General features: G+C 43.0%; 1 protein-coding gene across 1 annotated transcript in view; it reads right to left on the minus strand.

The window, feature by feature from the left end:
• Window positions 1-21,696, minus strand: part of crhr2 (corticotropin releasing hormone receptor 2) — a 73,144-nt gene extending 51,448 nt beyond the window's left edge. The window contains exons 1-2 of the mRNA XM_089008621.1: window positions 21,428-21,696; window positions 21,195-21,314 (exon numbers count right to left, since the gene is read on the minus strand). Of these exons, the coding sequence (XP_088864747.1) occupies window positions 21,195-21,314; window positions 21,428-21,548 (241 nt within the window). The 5' untranslated portion in view covers window positions 21,549-21,696. The remainder of the gene's footprint in view (window positions 1-21,194; window positions 21,315-21,427) is intronic.
• Between the last annotated feature and the right edge of the window lie 844 nt (window positions 21,697-22,540).

Genomic DNA, 22,540 nt, shown 5'->3' on the forward strand with positions numbered 1-22,540 from the left:
GGGCTGGATGATTACGGCTCCTATCCACCGAGCTCGTTAACGATTGGCGGCATAGAGTATGTGGGAGGGGAGGAAATCCCTCTTATCCTCTTATCCTCTTATCTCTTATCGCGAGAGTGGCTGCCTTTCCAGCAGCTCATGTATTTTGTTTTTCTACTCTCATTCCTTTCATCACTTTGCTGCTGTGAAATGTACATTTCTCCACTGTGAGACTAATAAAGGCAAATCTAATCCAATCAGTTGACGCTCTGAGGAGGAGGCGCCGAGCTCGTTAACGATTGGCTGTGAAGAGTATATGAACGTCGAGGAAATCCCTCTTCCCAGTTGACGCTCCAGGAGGACGCGATGCATAGGTAAGTACTTCCCCGTTCCGTGTTTGACATAACCATACATTCCATACAAAATATAGAACAGAAGCAATTTTCAACCAAATTCACCTTATAAATGACTGCTCGGAACGTATCTCATTCATAAGGTGGGAGCGTCTGTATCGTCTTTCTTTATAAGCATATATAAGACAGGTGCGTATATGTACGTGCAAAATGATTTTTCCTTTAAAAATGTACTGGGAGAGGCTTATAAACAGGTGCGCTCTTTAGTCCAGAAATTACGGTAATTTCGAAGCCGTTCAATCTTTATGCTCATAAAGCCTCATGGGTGTGTTCAACACCAAGATGGATGGATGGATTTGCAATCGTTAATGTGCTGTGTGTGCTGCGCTTCGTTGGTCATCGAGTTCACAACACACTATGGGAGCGATAAACACACTCTGCCATTTTTTTTACTTTATCATGTGGAGACTATCACATTTTAAGCAAACATCATTGAAGATAAAACGAAAAGGAATTGGAGTAAATCTGGTTGAAAAAGCCTCACCTGTGCATCCCTCATGAGGACAGCTTTCCAACTAAGACTCTTCAAACTGTTCTCCTTTGTGTTTATGCACAATGTCCAATCAAGGCAGGGGGTCACGTGTCAGATCTGCACTTTTTCTTTGTAATCAGTGTTCTTGCGGCTAGTTTTAAAACCAACCAGTAACTCCAAATCAGTATTCACTTTACGCAGAATGGAAGCAGTTGTCTGCAGCTAGTACAACATAATACACATAATACACGAAATTACTCTCTTTGGTGTTTTTCAGCAGAACCTACAAAAATACATATATCAAAAATGATACTGCTCTTCCGCTCAACTGCATTTTTCATGTCATAAAACAAGCATGAAACCAACTGTGTTTCAAAATCAATTTTACCCAACTGCTAATGTATGAAATGCGTTTTTCCCCATGAAGCCCATGCAGCTAATCATTTAAGCAGAATCGGGATACACACAGAACAATGTTGTGGAAATCCGACTGACCATGCTTGGGCTTAGATGTTTTGGATGCAAGCCCAAATTTAAGAGGCGGTGACAAAAGGTCACCTGCAGCCTAATTGAATGCCGGGTGCAATCTGTATTGCAATTTACGCTAGGTTAGAAAGGATAATCAAAGCAATGAGAGGGCAGGGAAGAACCATGATTGGCAATGAGAGACTGCACGGAATTGTGAGTTCAGTGAAAACGTAAATACAGTGATACCTCGGCTTAAGAACGCTTTAGCTAACGAACGTTTCACCTTACGGACATTAAATTTGCGAGAATATAATCTTGGCATACAAACTACTTTTAGGGAAACACACAGAGCGCCACCACGAGTGATGTGTCAGTCACGAACGAGTCGGTTCTTGGAGCTGGATCTCCCAAGTGAACGAAGCCTTAATACTTTGCAACAATGTTTTCTTTTTTTTATTTTTTTATTTATTTATTATTATTTTTTTTGCGATTACAGGTAGTCGTCTTGTTGTGATTCAAGTTGTGCAAAATAGGGAAGGCAACTTTTTGGCTGGGCAGGCAACTCTTCAGAGTTGTCTTCCCTGGTGCCCGGTAACTTTTTGTCATGACTTTCAGACACTGATATCACACAATAGGGTCACTGACAATATAGTTTGAAATGTGTTTGAATGAGCACACAACTTTGTGGCGGCTCGTTGGGATCTTCCTAGACCCATTAAGAGCAGTAAGTACACACATGGCGATGTGTCCACGTTGTATGATAAATGTCTTGCTTTTCTCAATGTGGTTATATTTTTTTCATTAGTACGTGTGTTTACAACATAGGTTAGTCTGATATTAATAAGTCTGTGCGTTGGGGAAATCTTGATGATACTTGATGTTTAAGGTTTGGGGAAAACTTTCCGTGGGATGAATTTAAGTCAGTCAACTGGAAGTGCATGCGAGGAAGCTGAAGACTAAAAAGAGCGCATCCGATCATTGTCACCCTGTGAGATGCCATTTAAAATGTAGCTGCCATTCCAACCCAATGTCTGCATTTTATTAAGCTCAGACATTTCAGAGGCTTGCATAAGGCAAGTGTGTTAATTGTCATCAGAAGAGACGGGGGACAACGACTCAAATCCTTCTCTCTAACTGTCCGTATTCTCTTAATGGCATCTTGTCACATCGGGGATTTACAACCTTCGGTCCGGCACGGTGCATGTACTGCACAGTTGCCATGAGTCGCTTTATACCGCAATCAGTCGGTGACAGACATGAGCGAAACTCAAGGCACCCTGAGGGGAAGCCAATAAGCCAAACATGGATTTGTGTGTCGGGATAATGACAGCATATTGTATGAGTAAGTCGACTGCACATGCCGTCGCTATTTATCAATGTCCGACACTCGCTACTCTCCAGCCTTCAAACAATATGAAACGATATAGGCATTTTTATAGTTTAAAATGTAGTACATTGATATCTTGGCTTACGAACCTAATTGGTTCCCAGACAGAGTGTGAACGGCGAAAAGTATGTATACCAAAAATTACTTTCCCATAGGAAACCATTAAAATGAGAATAATCCGTTCCCAGGTCCCCATAAAACATAATTTTCTACTAAATAATTTTCTTATCCTTAAAACTACACAAAATATACCTTATTTTATGTATAATAAATGTGGCATGGTAGTACACCTAAAGAAATAACCTGGACTATATAATAAAGTCGTTTTATTTACCTTTGTGATGGTCGTTGATGGCTTGATGGAATGGAGTGGCCGGTTTCATCAGCATTAAACACTTAATGAGGAACATAGCCTTCTTCTTTCACCATCTTGAGCAATGATCTCTTGTAGGTGCTTTCTCTGGGATAATTTTACCTAGTTCCTCATTAGTTGTTTAGCTGGGTTGATAGCTTTTTGCATCAAGTGTACAGATGGCTTGTGCGGGTTATTTGTGGAGCCTGATTGATGGGAATTTTAACCTTGCAGTCGACACTCTGCCTTTGAACTATCAAAGTTGAAAAGAGTCCAAATTTCACTGTTTTCTATCCATTTTGTCACTCACTCTGCATGTCTCTTTAATGTTTAAACCACCTCCCCTCACTGCTGCTTTCTTGACCAATCACGTGGCTTTAAACGAAGACTGAGGGCGTGGAATAGAGGACAAAAAATGGCGGCCGCCATTTTGTTTTTTTTTGGAGAATGGCTTCACTCTCTTTCTGTAACCCCCTCACTTCTGCGTTCTTGACCAATCACGTGGCTTTAACCGACGACTGGGGACGGGGAATAGAGGACCAAAACAACCCGACAGACATTTTCTTGTTAGGAGAACGGGCTCGTTCGCGAACGACATATCACTCATTGTGGCAGCTCCGTGTGTATCCTGAAAAATAGTTTGTATGCCAAGGTAAAATTTTCATAAATTTAACGTTCGTAAACCAAGGGGTTTGTAAACCGAGGTATCACTGTATTAGATTTGTAGTTTCAACATTTTTAACATTTATAAACCGAAGAGGAGGTTTATGGATGTTGTCAAAGAGGACATGCTGGTAGCTGGTGTGAGAGAAGAGGATGCACAAAACCGGGTTAGATGGAGGACATTGATTCGCTGTGGCGACCCCTGAAGGGAAACGTTGAAAGGAAAAGAAGAAGAAGATATGGTCGTTTGTAAAAGATATTTCATGCTATTTTACACATTGGTGTTTGCTAAGTTCAGGCCAAACATATTCATTGTTTCCTGATTAGAAAATGAAACGTTCTTCAATGTGTTGGTAGTATCCCCCTTTCACTCACTTTTAAGAGACAGGGTCATCTTCAAAAATGGGCTAATTTTACCAAGACAACAAAATGACTGTGTTACATGTACAATAATGCTTGATACTCAAGTATTTTGACCGGCGGTTATCATGGGCTTTTTATAAAACACCTGCTTTAAATTTGTCTCATGGAGTTATTCTCATGAACGTTTGTGCACCTTTTTTACCCCCAATGATGTTGATGAAATTTAGAATTTTGTGACATCAGCAGTGTTCTAATGTACTTTTTATCAACATCTTGCCACATTGTATCTACTCATATCCCAGTGTATAATAATATAGATAGTTTCTAGGGTGTTTCTTCACAGAAATGTATTAAAAATGGAGTACAACAGTAACTGGCTTACCTGCAGGCACAAGCCCCAAAGAGAAGCTTAAAAAGCAAGAAGCTTGCTCATTGAAAATAATAATTAAAAAGTCCCACAGAAACACTTCCAACAATGCCAGCCTATGGAAAGCAATGGCCTACAGCATCTACAGTGAAAGAAAACAGTCTAGTTAGAATATAAGAAAGGATCCATCTGAAAGTACAATTTGCTCAAGCGGAATCAAAACTAAGAACAGAAAATACAGTACAAAATGACTTAAATTAAATCAGTAACAGCGCTCAATCTCATTGACCAACACTGTTTTCAAGCAATGGCATCCTTTTGAACTACAACAGCAGAAATACAGCAACTAATAGCTGATAACTAGCAACGGTAAGAAGCTAGAATGTAGCACTCTATACTTAGAGTTCTGGTCAAACAAATGGACTTGCTGATGGATTTATTGAATGTTTGACAAGGATCTGAAGTCCAAACAAAATACCATAACGACTCACTGTATTATCTCATCAAAAACTAAAAGCTTGTAGAAACCAGGGAGAAAAGTAGGAGTCAAAGGTCAGGCAAAAAAAGAAATCAGGTAGCGCAAGACCCAAAGTGCAGAGACTCTCTGTGACATGTAAGACCAGTCAGGCTTGCACCGCAAAAATGTTTTGTACATGGCAAGATGCAAAGTCAATCCGGCAAAGGACAGTGAAAGACGCCGGCTATTTCTACACAGGGAACGGAACACAGGCGGAGGTAATCACCATAATGAGGAGGCACAAGGGCAGGATGGAAAGGTGCTGAAATGAGAGAGAACAATTACTTCAAAATAAAACTATAAATGACAACATAAAAAACAGAGCTCATAACCTCAGAAGCTAATATAAACAATTTTTGATAAAAGGACAACCGACGCCTCTGGACAAGTTGTGTCCATAATTTGTAAAATCACTTCAAATGACTTATACTGAGAGTATTTTACAAAGATTCCACCGCAAATAGCATATATTCTGCGTTTTAAGACTTGCGCTGAATATTCAGGAAGTCTTGTTTTTGTGTTGGTGACGATTTCTGACGTCACGTCACGGAGGGAACGCCCCTGACCGAGAAAGCGACACACAATGCATTTTGGGTACATTGTTTGGTCTGAAAACTTCGTGTTGATGGCGAAATTAGAAGGAAAACACAAATCACGTGATGGTGAATCGTTGGGACCAAGACTACGATTTGATTCTTGTTGACACAAATTCCCAGCAGACAAACCATTTCCAACGGAGCTTTGGCGCCATCTTGTGCATTTACTGGGACGCTACATTTCATCCAAATGCCTCAAAATGACACAGATTTTCTTCTTTAATCGATTGCAAACATTTATGCTTTCCTCTTCAGAACTATTTGAATCATATTCATAACTGGATGAGTAACAAGAAAGGATCTTCTCAGAATCTGAAGCCATTGTTATGATTCTCGAGCAAGGCAAGAGGTCCTGACGCCTCAAAATGACCCGGAAGAACTTCTTTAATCGATTGCAAACATTTATGCTTTCCTCTTCAGAACTATTTGAATCATATTCATAACTCGATGAGTTACAATAAAGCATCTTCTCCGAATCTGAAGCCATTGTTTTACATCTTGAGCAAGGTAAGTCGTCTTGGCGTGATGTCACGAACAAGGGGGTGGGACCTTCAGAAACTGAAACTTTCTCAGATCATTTTGAAGTAGTTTTGGGAGACTTAAAGTCATTTTATTGGTGTTCTTCATTTGACTAAAAATATCAGCCTGCGTGTTTTGGGTATTTTAGACTCTATAAAACGTTTTTCTGATGTCAGTTAGGAATGAAAAAAATTGTGTCATTTGTCCTCTAAGGGACATATTAACTAATACACTGCCACTCACAATTTTTGGGGGGAAATGAGAATATGACATAGACCGCCATTCCCGAATTTGTTCAGGTTTTGTTGTTTCTTTTTTGGGTGTCGCTAAAGCACTGGCCATGGTCTCTGGCAATGTTTTTTCACTTCCTCAAGGGCAGCATTTCCCTTTTTTCCATGTTGGTGCTTTGTTCCAGCTTCAGCTGTAATTAAAGGGCTATATAAACCAATATGTATGTATTGCATTGCATTTTGGACAGCCACCCTCATTTGAAGCTCATATAACTCCAGACCCATATAATTTAGGAATTAACTCTTTTTTCTGATGAAAGAAGAGAGTCTAAGGTTTCTTACAATGCATTGAATGTTGATGTAGTCATAAAACTCAATATTTTGTGGGTCCTAAAATTCGAGTGACAATGACAAAAACCCTGGCAGTGGAGTGGACACATTTTTGCACATTTCTGACAGTGAATGACAGAATATATCTGATGAAGTTGAACGAAATCCATCCAATCATTCTTGTGTGCCTACAGCACAGGTGTCAAAGTCAAGGCCCGCGGGCCAAATCCGGCCCGCCACATCAATTTTTTCGGCCCGCAAAAGCAAATCAAACTTGTTAAATTCCATGATGATTGCTCAAATCGGAGCCAAAATTTCATATTTTTGGATGTCAACCACAATAAAAGTCATTATTCTTGACTTCAGATTTGAAAAGGAGTTATTCATTAATTTGCTGTGTGCTCTATATGTAATATTTGAAGGGATTTAAACATTGTAATGGGTTCCCCAAATTCATAACGGCCCTCGAGAGGAAACCATAACTACAATGTGGCCCGCGGCAAAAAATGACTTTGACACCCCTGCTGTACAGGGTTTGGGGAAAATTCATTCCGATGGTGGCTGACTTCTTGAAATTTGAAGATTACACTCTGGACTGGTTATCAGTCAGTCATAAAGCACATAATTCACAGTCACATTCACAGCCACTTTGTAACTAGCGAAACGGAAACAGTCACAGTCCTAAACACAATCAACATTATCCTTTTGGTGGGCAAGTGACATTCAAGCTTACAGCAGCTAACCAGTTGACCACCGAGCAAGGATGAAAAGCTAATGTAGCAGCTTGCATCTTTACTCTGGGTCATTCTTGCCACAGAGAAGTAACAAACTGGAAATGGAACACACTTGCTGAAGCTGGAATAAAGCCAACTGATGCCATCTAAAATGAGGTCAATTGAGTTGCACTAATGGCTGACGTGACACGCACGGTTGACATTGTAGCTGAATGAACTTTAAATACTAGTACAATCGTTTAAGCATTTAAATATTGATGTTACTTGAGAACATGTCACACTTCATACTGTCGTTGCAATAAAACAGTCAGACATGGTTTGCATTTTTAGATGAAGTAACGACGTAAAATACATGGAAAGCAGATTTGTGCCAAATCAGATGTGCATGATGCTGTGGTGTCTGCAGAAGTGCTCCATTTTTATGGGGGGTAGATGGCAGCAGAGAAGATTGGTGTGGACGTAGGTGTCTCAAGGGGCACTCGATGTGCAATGGTGGATGAAGTGTTTGCCAATCCGGTAACCCAGTCTCATAGACTTAACACAAGAGAAGCATCCACCGGACTAAAAGGTTTTGTGTAGTGAAATGGAGAAAATTGATCCAATAGAAAATGTCGGCATATAAGCATTTTGATAGAGAATAGACTGAATAGAAGTTCTCATGTTTTAAGTTTCATTTGCTGTATATTTATTTGACCAACAGGTGTGACCATAAGGCCAAATACACAATTGAGCACAGAGAATAAGGGCTCACTTTGATATGAACAGAATCAGCCTGTTAATCCGTCATCCTCGGGTAAGAAATCTAGCCTGGGGCGAAAGGGAGTATTTGCGGATACCTTGTACAGGGCGGAATGGAGTACGTGGTATGCTCCTGTACTAGAAGAGCTCATTATCCAGATCACAAATCTATCAGTTCATGGAAAGGCCCCCCATTAAAATGTCTACGTTCTGTTGGTTTATGGATGTAGGTGCTTGTACCAGGGGACGACTTGGAGGGGTGTCCATCGGACATCTAGGGGCATGGTATTCAAGTCAAGAAGGGAGCGTTTAACTCATGTATCACTTGAATTTGCATGTACACTCAATAAAAGCTCAGAAAGCTCAGCTCATGAAAACTATGCCCCTTGCCGGCAGTCAAAGACAATCTTCCTGTATTCGAGCCTTTATTCACAGTGTCCAAGCGAACATCTCTGAAACATTTGAATGGATTGATGAGAAGGTTTCTTCAGCCGTCATCTGTACAAAAATGAAGGTTTCGGACGTTTCGCCTCCTTTCCAAGAGGCTTCGTCAGCGAACTAAAGTCTGACTGGTTGTATCGGCCCTATTTATATATCCCTAATAATGCCTCAAAATGACACGGATTTTCTTCTTTAATCGATTGCAAACATTTATGCTTTCCTCTTCAGAACTATTTGAATTATATTCATAACTCGATGAGTAACAATAAAGCATCTTCTCCGAATCTGAAGCCATTGTTTTACATCTTGAGCAAGGTAAGTCGTCTTGGCGTGATGTCACGAACAAGGGGGTGGGACCTTCAGAAACTGAAACTTTCTCAGATCATTTTGAAGTAGTTTTGGGAGACTTTAAGTCATTTTATTGGTGTTCTTCATTTGACTAAAAATATCAGCCTGCGTGTTTTGGGTATTTTAGACTCTATAAAACGTTTTTCTGATGTCAGTTAGGAATGAAAAAAATGGTGTCATTTGTCCTTTAAGGGACATATTAACTAATACACTGCCACTCACAATTTTTGGGGGGAAATGAGAATATGACATAGACCGCCATTCCCGAATTTGTTCAGGTTTTGTTGTTTCTTTTTTGGGTGTCGCTAAAGCACTGGCCATGGTCTCTGGCAATGTTTTTTCACTTCCTCAAGGGCAGCATTTCCCTTTTTTCCATGTTCGTGCTTTGTTCCAGCTTAAGCTGTAATTAAAGGGCTATATAAACCAATATGTATGTATTGCATTGCATTTTGGACAGCCACCCTCATTTGAAGCTCATATAACTCCAGACCCATATAATTTAGGAATTAACTCTTTTTTCTGATGAAAGAAGAGAGTCTAAGGTTTCTTACAATGCATTGAATGTTGATGTAGACATAAAACTCAATATTTTGTGGGTCCTAAAATTCGAGTGACAATGACAAAAACCCTGGCAGTGGAGTGGACACATTTTTGCACATTTCTGACAGTGAATGACAGAATATATCTGATGAAGTTGAACGAAATCCATCCAATCATTCTTGTGTGCCTACAGCACAGGTGTCAAAGTCAAGGCCCGCGGGCCAAATCCGGCCCGCCACATCAATTTTTTCGGCCCGCAAAAGCAAATCAAACTTGTTAAATTCCATGATGATTGCTCAAATCGGAGCCAAAATTTCATATTTTTGGATGTCAACCACAATAAAAGTCATTATTCTTGACTTCAGATTTGAAAAGGAGTTATTCATTAATTTGCTGTGTGCTCTATATGTAATATTTGAAGGGATTTAAACATTGTAATGGGTTCCCCAAATTCATAACGGCCCTCGAGAGGAAACCATAACTACAATGTGGCCCGCGGCAAAAAATGACTTTGACACCCCTGCTGTACAGGGTTTGGGGAAAATTCATTCCGATGGTGGCTGACTTCTTGAAATTTGAAGATTACACTCTGGACTGGTTATCAGTCAGTCATAAAGCACATAATTCACAGTCACATTCACAGCCACTTTGTAACTAGCGAAACGGAAACAGTCACAGTCCTAAACACACAATCAACATTATCCTTTTGGTGGGCAAGTGACATTCAAGCTTACAGCAGCTAACCAGTTGACCACCGAGCAAGGATGAAAAGCTAATGTAGCAGCTTGCATCTTTACTCTGGGTCATTCTTGCCACAGAGAAGTAACAAACTGGAAATGGAACACACTTGCTGAAGCTGGAATAAAGCCAACTGATGCCATCTAAAATGAGGTCAATTGAGTTGCACTAATGGCTGACGTGACACGCACGGTTGACATTGTAGCTGAATGAACTTTAAATACTAGTACAATCGTTTAAGCATTTAAATATTGATGTTACTTGAGAACATGTCACACTTCATACTGTCGTTGCAATAAAACAGTCAGACATGGTTTGCATTTTTAGATGAAGTAACGACGTAAAATACATGGAAAGCAGGTATGTGCCAAATCAGATGTGCATGATGCTGTGGTGTCTGCAGAAGTGCTCCATTTTTATGGGGGGTAAATGGCAGCAAAGAAGATTGGTGTGGACGTAGGTGTCTCAAGGGGCACTCGATGTGCAATGGTGGATGAAGTGTTTGCCAATCCGGTAACGCAGTCTCATAGACTTAACACAAGAGAAGCATCCACCGGACTAAAAGGTTTTGTGTAGTGAAATGGAGAAAATTGATCCAATAGAAAATGTCGGCATATAAGCATTTTGATAGAGAATAGACTGAATAGAAGTTCTCATGTTTTAAGTTTCATTTGCTGTATATTTATTTGACCAACAGGTGTGACCATAAGGCCAAATACACAATTGAGCACAGAGAATAAGGGCTCACTTTGATATGAACAGAATCAGCCTGTTAAACTGTCATCCTCGGGTAAGAAATCTAGCCTGGGGCGAAAGGGAGTATTTGCGGATACCTTGTACAGGGCGGAATGGAGTACGTGGTATGCTCCTGTACGAGAAGAGCTCATTATCCAGATCACAAATCTATCAGTTCATGGAAAGGCCCCCCATTAAAATGTCTACGTTCTGTTGGTTTATTGATGTAGGTGCTTGTACCAGGGGACGACTTGGAGGGGTGTCCATCGGACATCTAGGGGCATGGTATTCAAGTCAAGAAGGGAGCGTTTAACTCATGTATCACTTGAATTTGCATGTACACTCAATAAAAGCTCAGAAAGCTCAGCTCATGAAAACTATGCCCCTTGCCGGCAGTCAAAGACAATCTTCCTGTATTCGAGCCTTTATTCACAGTGTCCAAGCGAACATCTCTGAAACATTTGAATGGATTGATGAGAAGGTTTCTTCAGCCGTCATCTGTACAAAAATGAAGGTTTCGGACGTTTCGCCTCCTTTCCAAGAGGCTTCGTCAGCGAACTAAAGTCTGACTGGTTGTATCGGCCCTATTTATATATCCCTAATGTCCAGACCTGGTGGCGCCGGACACAGCTATGATAGGTCCCTACTCTCAGGTTGGGGGGGCAGAGGACCCCTCCCTGTGGCCCCACTGATTGTTCCTACATTCCTGACTAACGACTGGCCTATTACCCCCACTCCCACCGGTATCACCTCATCAGCATAACGACCCTCATCAGCATTACGAAAGTTGCCTAACCTGTTTTGCCTAAGCAGGCTATTGTATGAGCGATCCAAATTGAACCTCACCCCATCAGACCGGTTTAATGAAGGATTTTGTTGTTTTATAAGAATCGCTTCTTTTACCCCCCTTTCAAACCATCTATGTTCTTTTGCTAAGATTTTAACCTCATTGTCGTCAAATGAGTGGTTGCTCCAGTCAGACTTTAGTTCGCTGACGAAGCTGTTGTGTCCGGAGGAATGAGAGGAGGAGAGTTGCTTTGTCAACGTGTTTATTGTGCCACCATCTTAGTCTACCTGCGGTCGTGACGTCACCGCTGCTTTACGACCTGTCGCAACATTCTGTAGCAGTGTGACATATGCTACATTTACCCCCCTCCCTGAAGGAACCAAAAACACTCTGTAACAAGGGAAACCGGGTAGACTGCCGGTTTCCCTGCTTAGCCGTGTGGGTTATTCTGCCACGCGATAGGCTAAGCACTGGCTAGGGTCTGAACATTCAAAATCGGTGATAATTGTCCAAATTACCAAAGGGCAAAGGCGAACGCGAGCTGGCCGAGGCTCTGGCCCCACGGGCACAGCTGGTTCACGACGGCTCTTCGAGGCGTCAGTAGTTTTTGCCTGAGAAGTCGTTCGAGGGGGTCGGTGCCGCCACTCTCCTTAGGCGGTTGGCATGCCAACGGGACCCGTCAGCCAGACAGAAGGTGGTCGGTCCGAGTTGGGCGGTAATCTGGACTGGTGCTGTCCAGAATGAGTCCAAATTGTGAGAGCAGCACGGCCGGCGAATGCGGACCCAGTCCGACACAGTAAGTGTGCGTTGCTTCGTCCGGCGCTTCTCGTTGGGCCCTCTGCTGGCTGAGGAAGAGTAGGGCAGGCCGTCTGCTTGGTTGGAGCTTTCTCCACCCCCGTTGGCCTGGGGGTGAATTGTGGCACCCGCATTGTCAGAGATAGAAAAGCCGAGTGCACAAAACAAGTCCAAGCCCAAGAGGTTGGCGCCATGACGGGATATTTGGAAGGTGAAGGGGGGGAGAGTCCTCGAGCCATAGCGCACTGTGAAGGTGGCAGTGCCCACCATACCAATCTTAGTTTGGCCATAGCCAAACAAGTCCTCAGCGTTGGCCTCGATCTGGAGATGAGGAAATAGCCGTCGAACTGTGGACACGTTCAACAGTGACCTGGAGGCTGCCGTGTCGAGCAGGAGTGGTAAGCTCACTCCATCCAGTTCCACTGTGCACCACTTGAATGGCTTGGCGCGTGAGCCCACGCAGTGGATGGTGGTTCGCCTCGGCTGGTCTGGTGAGCGGCGTGGTGGGTATGTTGACGTGGGAGCAGAGCGGCACATCCTGGCGAAGTGGTTCCTCCTTCCGCAGTGCTGGCATCTCTGTCCAATGGCTTTGCAAGTTGGCGCACGTGTGGGGTGCCAGGCAGACCCACAGTTGGCACAAGGTCTGCGTGTGTTGGCCCGTTGATGTCTGACGACATTTATCTCGGTACGGTCGTAAGTGAAGGTGGGAGCAGAGCGGCACATCCTTGCGAAATGATTCATCTTCCCGCAGCGTTGGCATCGTTGTCCGGTGGCTCTGCAAGTGGGCGCACGTGTGGGGTGTGAGGCTGACCCACAGTTGGCACAAGGCGTGCGTGCATCGGCCCCTTGACGTCTGGCCACATTTATCTCTGCACCGTCGTATGTAGAGGTGGAGTCGTAGGTGGCGGTGGCTTCTGGGAGTGGCGAGGTTGGAGCAACAATCTGTGCCAATGCGGGAGAGTGTGAAGGTGTGGGTGGGTTCACAAGCCGAGCCGTTAGTTGTGCTGCGTTCTCCAATTGGAACGCCATCTCCACAGCCTTCGATAGTGGGAGGTCGTCAGGGGACAATAGTAGTTTTTCCCGTAGCTTGGGATCAATTGTGTGCTCCGCTAGTTGATCCCTTATCATTTCCTCCTCCAAGCGGCCGAATTTACAGAGGCCCGCTAAACACCTCAAATCGGCCACGTAGTGGTGCACTGACTCGCCTGTTCGTTGCCGTCGTTGACGGAAGGCAATCCGCCGGACAATCACGCCCTGAGGTGGGGCGAAATGTCGGGCCAATAAAGTGACACAATCCCCGTATGTCTTCGCGGGTCCAAGAGAGCGAAAAATGCGCTGCCCCTCACTACCTAAACTGTGTATTAGCATAGCCGTTCGGCGTGCTTCGCTTGCCTCGTTTAGTCCGGTCGCCGTCAGATACGTCGTAAACGAGTCATACCAGCGGGACCACGGGACTGGTGGCTCACCGGGGAGCGCGAGAAACGAGGGGAGGGGAGCTGTGTAGAAGTCCATCTTCGTCGCCAATGTTGTGTCCGGAGGAATGAGAGGAGGAGAGTTGCTTTGTCAACGTGTTTATTGTGCCACCATCTTAGTCTACCTGCGGTCGTGACGTCACCGCTGCTTTACGACCTGTCGCAACATTCTGTAGCAGTGTGACATATGCTACAGAAGCCTCTTGGATAGGAGGCGAAACGTCCGAAACCTTCACTTTTGTACAGATGACGGCTGAAGAAACCTTCTCATCGATGGACCACTCCTGTACGACTGAGAGTTTACACAGACGGATTTGAATGGATTGTCAACTTTTTCCAGAAAATACAGGTTAAGGACACATTTTCCAAAAGAGGCAGACAGCAAAATGTGCATTCTTTTTGAACACGTGAGACTTTAGCCTAATGTCTTTCAATGACAAAGATGCATCTCAAAATGCTTTTGCTACTTCCAAAGAGAAAAACTATACATTCTCACCCCCCCCCCCCCCAATAACACACGTCACGCTAACCGAAAAATGAGTCTTACTATAACAACAGTTTCAGTCCCATCCTTTCCATCCATTATTTCCCTTTGCTTTACTATAACAAACCTAATCCTAAAAAGAAGAATCAAGGTCAAATGCAGTCATTGCTCTATTTCACGTACATAAGCAGCCACATGAATCTCATCCCTGATTCCAGACAAAGTGTCAAGCTACAGACAGCAGACCGGCGCATGCTGATATAACTCAGACTTTATTAATCCAGATAAGGGAGTCAATAGCGATCAGGCTCTTAGCGGCACTGACCACAGAGGTCCTCAGCATGACAATGAAACGAGGAATACGGCAGTGAGGTGGTGTTCATCTAGCAGGGAATATAATTTAGAGTGAAAATAGATTTTAAAAAAAAAAATGAATCACCCAGTTGACTGAGAAAAATCTTGACTTGTAAACTGACAACAGCACTTTGTCTCGCCTAAGGCCTGGTCGACACAAGATCACTGGGCAGCAAAAATGAACATTGAAAAACAACGCTGCCCTTACCCAGCCCACTTTACGTCTACATCAAGAACTAAAAATACACAAAAGACACACACAGGAAGCTTTAAAAATGCATAAACCTTCAACATCACTCTGCATGCACATTAATATTGATACAGGCTGCAAGACATGCGGGAGACTATACAATCCCAACCTGAGAGGGCACGTTCAATATGAGTACTTGAATTTGGTTTCGGAATTTTGCCTGCATTGTAACCGTCTGAAAATGTGATGCCCAAGTGCAGTCCTCAGTTATGTAATGAGAACAAAAAGTCTTTGTGAACATGCGAATCTGCGGGTGCACAATGGCTTCCATTGTTACAAATCGATCGCTTATGGAGTATATGAGAAGAAAGTTTAATGCGTATTTTTTTTCCCCTAAGTTTGGGAATTTCCATTTGACAGAGGTCCGTAGGTGGTGGAGAAGACCGCTCCCTTTGCCTCCCGCCTCTTTCTTCCTCTCCCCCTCCCTTCCTGTACTCTACAACTTCAAGTCAATGTGCCACCTGGCATTGAAATGCCTGTCAATACGTGTTCAAATGAAACGAAGGCAGCCATTCACATCAAACCTTATCTATGTACCAACCATCGGCGAGCCGGATTAAAAGGACTAAGGGGCCAGATCGGAATCGCGGGGCGTAGTTTTCCCACCCTGCCAGCTGTGCATCTCGTGATTAGATGGAGTACAATATACAATACAATACACCTTTCTTTGTACGGTATAGTTTTTTTTCACAAACGCCACAGCTGTAACAAACCTCTTTCCAGAACATTAAAAATTCTCTGTCCAAGAAATGACAAGGCATGTAGTTGAGTCTTCAGCACGTTGACTTCACAGTACAGAATTTCCAGGTTCTATTGTAACTCTGGCTTCCCTGTGTGGAATTCGCATGTTCTCCTTGTGCCTGAGTGGATTTTCTCTGAGTGCTCCGGTATACTCCCACATTCCAAAAACATGCATGGCAGGCTGACCTAAAACTATTACGTGTCCTTAGGTGTGAGTGTAAAGCAGTGGTCTCAAACTCGCGGGCCAACTGCGGCCCCCAAAAGAATATTTTGCGGCCCGCCTTGATATGAAAGATTAATGTTAGTGCGGCCCGCATGATTGATACAAATGAAACTTGTGCAGCTGAACAAGTAGGCAAGAGAAGCCATGTTTAGGACAGTTCATGTTCAATATTTTATTTATGTTAAGAAAGCTAAAGGTTAAAGAACTGTTAATACATACATTTGAAACTTTATTAAAATAATTAGTTTTCCTGTGGTTTTCTCAGTCGTCTGTACCTGCCTTATGATCATTATCCATCCATCCATCCATTTTCTTTACCGCTTATTCCTCATTAGGGTCGCGGGGGTGCTGGAGCCAATCCCAGCTGTCTTCGGGCACGAGGCGGGGGACACTCTGAATTGGTTGCCAGCCAATCGGAGGGCACACAAGGACAAACAACACACACTCACACCTAGGGACAATTTGGAGTCTTCAATCTGCCTGCCATGCATGTTTTTGGAACGTGGAAGGAAACCGGAGGCCCCGGAGAAAACCCACGCGGGGCCGGGGAGAAAATGCAAACTCCACTCAGGGAGGCCGGACCGGGACGCGAACTGGCGACCTCTGCACTGTGAAGCCGGTGTGCTAACCACTCGACTACCAGGCCGCCCGATGATACTGGTTAATTTATTTTTGTTTATTTTTTCATTTATTCATTTCATTCATTTTTTGCGTGTTAAAAGTAAAGATTTTGAGAACATTGGAATGTTTTATCTCTGCTTTTCTTGTGGAAATCATGATGCGGCCCAGCCTCACCTAGACTCTGCCTCCAGCGGCCCCCGGGTAAATTGAGTTTGAGGCCCCTGGTGTAAAGGGTTGTTCGTCTCTGCCTGCCTTGCTTCCAACCAGTTCTGGGTGTCCCCCGCTGACTGCCCGAAGACGGCTGTGATCGGCTCCAGCAATCCTCATGACCCAAATCAGGGTAAAGCAGTTCAGAAATTAGATGAATGAACGAATATAAAGCACATCAGATTATAAAGTGCATTGAGGTTTACGGAAATAATTGAATTGAATTGAATAATTAAGTGCACTTGATAGTTGGAAATGACTTACGTGTGTGTGTGTGTGTGTGTGTGTGTGTGTGTGTGTGTGTGTGTGTGTGTGTGTGTGTGTGTGTGTGTGTGTGTGTGTGTGTGTGTGTGTGTCTGTCTGTCTGGGTGCGTGTGTGTGTGTGTGTGTGCGCGCGCGCGTGTGAGTGTGTATGTCCATCCAGCATGTGCGTGCCGGATGGGTCAACACTCATTTGTCATCAACTCAGCCTTCAAAAGCTACTCATCTAATCATGACATGGATGCATCGAGATGAGCAGAGAGCTCGCACTTTGGACATGATGTTGTGACACGATTGCTTACATGGGCCTGCTTGGTCCTGTTGTAACCTTTTAAACGCATGTACGATGTTGCACTTCACGCTGCAGCAGATGCAGCATCAACATACCTGAGAGGACTTTTATGCCGCTATTTTCCACGTCTTCTAAAACGACCAAATATTTTCAAGGGAAGCTTGGCCTGATGCATTTATAACAAATTGAAATCGCGGAATCATCCCCATCGAAGACACAACACTGTGTTGCCAAACATAATTTTCACTCATTATGCCTCGCGTCAATGTAGCGGCATCAAATGCGTGCTGCCAAGGAGACTGGCACTTTTCTAACGTTGATGCCGTCAGAAGTGAGATGCACAATCAATGCTGGGTCTCAGTATGTTAAAAAAAGCATTAAACTTCACCTCTCAAGCACTGATTGGAGAGGGTTGAAACAGAAACATCTCAGCAGGACGTTGAGGAAGGAATGTTGAGAAATGGATAAACAGGGGACGCACATACACTGTGAATGGCACAAGTTGTATTTTCTGGACGTTATAAAAAGCAATTCAAGTTGTAAAATGAATATGAAATGATTGACACTGATGTTGTCACGATCTGGTTGGCGACCAACGGGTGGCGCTGTCGGCCCCGCCTGTACCTGCACAGGTGTTATAATAATAATACACTTCATTTGTAAGCGCCTTTCAAAACTCTAAAGGTCACTTTACAATCAGTTTTTCTGTGAGTGAGCAGCGGCAGACACACGCGCCAGTGTTGGTCGTTCCAATCAGTGGCAGTTAAAAGGATGTGTTTGTTGCACCCTGTCAGGTTTGTTTCAACTTGGCAGATTTGTACTCATGGGTTTCTTTGATACTTTGTACTTTTCTGTTGATGACTTTGATGATTAAAATTTTGTTCCTGCTGACTTTATTTTAATACAGTTTGTCAAATACACCCTGCTGCTCCCTCCTGCCTGATTTTTTTGGGATCCACCACCATCACCACCTCACAAACCGTGACAGATGTAAACTCTGAGTGAAAACAACAGAGCAAGCTCCAAAATAATTTGCCGAGTTGTTTTTTGCTCAATCCCTAAATTTGGGGACCGTATGAGGTACAATTCTCAAAACTCTTATTTCTTTGTTGTGAAATTCCGGACAGCTAATTTCACAACAAGCAAACCTTGAATGTACTGCTTATCCTCAATAGTCTCGCTGGCACTTGCATGAACGCAAAACAAAATATTTTGTCTACTGAAAAAAATTGAATTTCATTGCCCTAAAATTTGGAGTTCAAAATTTGGCTGCGATCAGAATGAACAATTCACAATCAAACTCAACAAGTGTGCAACCGATTAATGTGCATGCAATTCACACTAAGTACATTCCAGAACTTCCATCAGGCTTTTCCTGACATTTTTGTTGTCACAGCAGTTGCCATTTTGAAGAAAGCTTCGACAGAATAGAAAAAAAAATCAATTCATTTCATGAAGGTCAAAGTCAGTGTAAGGAAACACAGTGACATGAGTAAGAACTGCATGTAGATTTGTTGAAAAAGGTTGCAAAGAGGCTGACAGTGGCAAAGAAGGGGCTGCAGAGATGTCTGGCAAGTACTGACTGCTGAGTATGTGTGACAACAATCCATCTTTTTGATGAAAAGGTTTCTTCAGCCGTCATCTGTACTTCTTTGAATTTGTTGGACGTTTCGCCTCTCATCCATGAGGCATCGTCAGCGAACTAAAATTTAGCTGGTAGCTCTGGCCCTGTATATATATCCCTACAGCCAATTGGTGGCGGTGCCAGAACTCTGCTATGATATATGTTATCATCCAGGATGCAGCACCTTAATTCCCCTGACACATGATATATGTTATCATAGCAGAGTGAGATGAGGTCTTTGGACAGTAGGGATATATAAATAGGGCCAGATCTACCAGCTAAATTTTAGCTTGCTGACGAAGCCTCTTGGATGAGAAGCGAAACGTCCGACACCTTCAAATAAGTACAGGTGACGGCTGAAGAAAACTTTTCCTCGATGAACCACTCCTGTACGACTGAGAACGTACACAGACGAATCCGTCTTGTTCGTTTGTCAAGGCTCTAAGGCAGGGGTGCTCACACTTTTTCAGCATACAAGCTACTTACAAAAACTACCAAGTCAAAATGATCTACCCACGAAAAAAATGCAAAACATAATTATTTTCAAATGTTTTAAGGATTATTTGAATGTATGTTGATGTACCTTGCATAACTGAATAAGCCAATATTACACAACACACATAATAACTACATATACATAACATAATAAATAACTATTAACATTTTTTTGTAATTACCTGACTTTACTTTGATGACTTGCACTGAATTGAATCAGCCATGGATGCATAGTCCGGACAGTAGCTGCTGACAGCCAGCCTCAAGCACATTTCCAAATGTTCATCATTCATGGTGGAATGGTATTTGGACATAATGATCTTCATGTCGGAAAAGGCTGACTCACATAAATAAGTGGAGCCGAATAATGCAGTCAAGAAGGTAGCACATTTCCTCAAGTTGGGGTACTTTTCCTGTGTGAGTAAATTACATAACTGTCCAAGTCTCTGAATAAGGAGTCAGCTGCTTCAACGAATGCTTCTTTTACCATCTCTCCGTCTTGGAAGGACTTATTGTTTTTAACAATGGCGTGACTCACCCGGAAAGATGCTTCGGTGGCGACTTTTGCTTTTGAAGTATGTTGAGTGAAAAATGACTGCTGTCCGGACAACTGGGATTTTAGTTCGTCCACCGTTCTCTTTCTCAGCTGGCTTTTCGGCGTGAAGTCAATGTCGTATTTTCCATGAACAGTCCGAAAATGGCGGCCCAAATTTTATGTCGATCAAGTGAAGGGACGTTTGATAGGCTGACAAATGTTTTTGTTTACTGTCACACTGCAATCGACCAGTACTACCTCCGCGATCGACCAGTAGATCGCGATCGACGTAATGAGCACCCCTGCTCTAACGTTTGGTGGCAAGTTGAAAACACTCCAAATATATAAAATCCCCCAAACGCAAACAATACAAGACAATACAATACATGTTGATTTATATAGCGCTTTCACAACATCTGAAACTGCAATAAAGCACTTAGTAAAACAGTTCACATAAAATGAAATTAAACACAACACATTATATAAACCACAGACAGTCGTGACATATTTTCCCTCGTCTGCTTTGTTGTTTAAAGCTGTTTGAGATGAAAGAGGAGAGACTCCAGTGTCCTTTCACCAGTGCTCAAAATGTGCACACATTGGCTACAAGCCAAGAAGCTGGAGCTTCCACTGATGGAAAATAATCTATGGTTTACGTACTTCCATTCACTCCAAATATTCCATTGAATTTTGAAATTAATGTGCAATTTCAAAATTAAACTGCAGTTTTTGTTCAAACAAAACAAAATACCGGTACAACTAACATGAGTGCAGATCTTGCTCCTGCAACGTTTTTTTTTTTTTTTTTTTTTTTTTTACAAATCCTGGATGCAGCACCTTAATTCCCCTGTAACACGAGCCAAAACTGCCTGCATCTCAGAAACCAAGAGTCACCATCTCACCGAAAGTGGATTGTCTTGTAGCATTACATATGCTCATTGTGGAGCGTTTGTTCCAGGAGCAGGAGTGGAACTAACATAATTCCCATCCCATCATTGCCTTCCCCTGTCTTACACGCTTGTATCAAACAACAGCGAGTGAAGCACTCTTGAGTCACCAAAAAATAAAAAAATTAAAAAATCATCAACTTATTTTTCTCCCCTTGAGGATCAAGACATCTTACTGTTGCTGTTGTACTTCACTCCATTAATGTACTCGGGGCAGGGTCTCTCCACAATTCTCCCGATGCTGCTCCGTGGCCAGCAGGTGCCAATCTCATCTGTGGTGGCGTTACAGTAAAAACCTGGGGTGGTGATTTCAGAAGAAGAAAAAAAAGAAGAGGGAAAGAAATCTTTCATTTGAGTGGCCGTTTCCTTACCCCTCGGCAGTGTAGGAAAAAAAACTGTTCCTTCCTACCGTCGGTGCTCAATGATGAAAGTGAAGCGTTTCCCCATAAAGTGTCTTGCAAGGCGTCCAGCAAAGTGCAATTTAAGTCTGCCAACTCCCCGAATATGATTTGATAGAGGCTCGCATCCATGGTCCCGGCTAGTGCATGTGGCTGAGGTGCGTGCGCGCACTGAGCGCAACAGAGCCGTGCGCCGGCGAGTGAGCATCACCTTCGCTTCGCTGACAAGCGTTGGATTTGCGCTCCCGCTCCGCGGTAAACGCGCTGGCCAATCACAGCCGCTTCCACTGTTTCATTTCCATGTTGACAGTTCAAGACTAAAGTGATTGAAATTGTTCCTGCTGCGCCTTGCGTGGTGACGGCGGACGACGGCACAGTCAGCTAGTGTTATTGGCTGTTTTAGGCATAGAAATATTTCCATCCATGTTTCCATTTTGCGCTGACTATATGCATCAAACGTACTGACTTCCGGTTTCTGGTCGTTTCTGACGTGAACGACAGAACATTAAAAGACCAAAATAACATAAAAATAAACAAATACTATAAATTAGAAGTTAATCCGGAACCATGGTAATTGCCTTCAGTAGTGCTACGTCTCAATCACGCCACAGCTTCGAGTGTGGTGTGATTTATGAACACGTCGGCTAGAGGATGCCGTTGGCCAGGAAATAACTTGCGACATGAAGCTGTTCGAATTTGAACGTGTGAATTCATGATAACCTCATAGAATTGCAATATTATTTGCTATTTGTGCTAGCTTCGGAGCTGTCCAACCTTTCTGAATGATGTCCGTCTATTCTTGAAAAGTCCATCTTGAAAATGACTTTAACAGTGTATCTGCAACCAAATCTATTTCTTCTCCTCCTTCAGCCATTTTGGGTTGACAAAACCGCTATTAAATCACCACACAAATTTGCTGATGCAGCATGCTACAGATACTGTGTGCACTTATCATAAGCGGCTAGTTATACTATATGATCGGCTAGTGACTAGCTAATCATAATTTGCGAAAACTTTGACATTGCCAGCGCCTTCAAGCAGGCTTTAGGTTGCTAACTCATACTCTGATTGGTTAAAAATACTGTTTCATCGCCAATGATTGTTATGCTCCAGAGCCTGGAGAA

The sequence above is a fragment of the Hippocampus bargibanti genome, linkage group LG11 (assembly GCF_051943395.1).
Source record: "Hippocampus bargibanti isolate YZ-2025 linkage group LG11, ASM5194339v1, whole genome shotgun sequence".
Classification (NCBI taxonomy): domain Eukaryota; kingdom Metazoa; phylum Chordata; class Actinopteri; order Syngnathiformes; family Syngnathidae; genus Hippocampus; species Hippocampus bargibanti.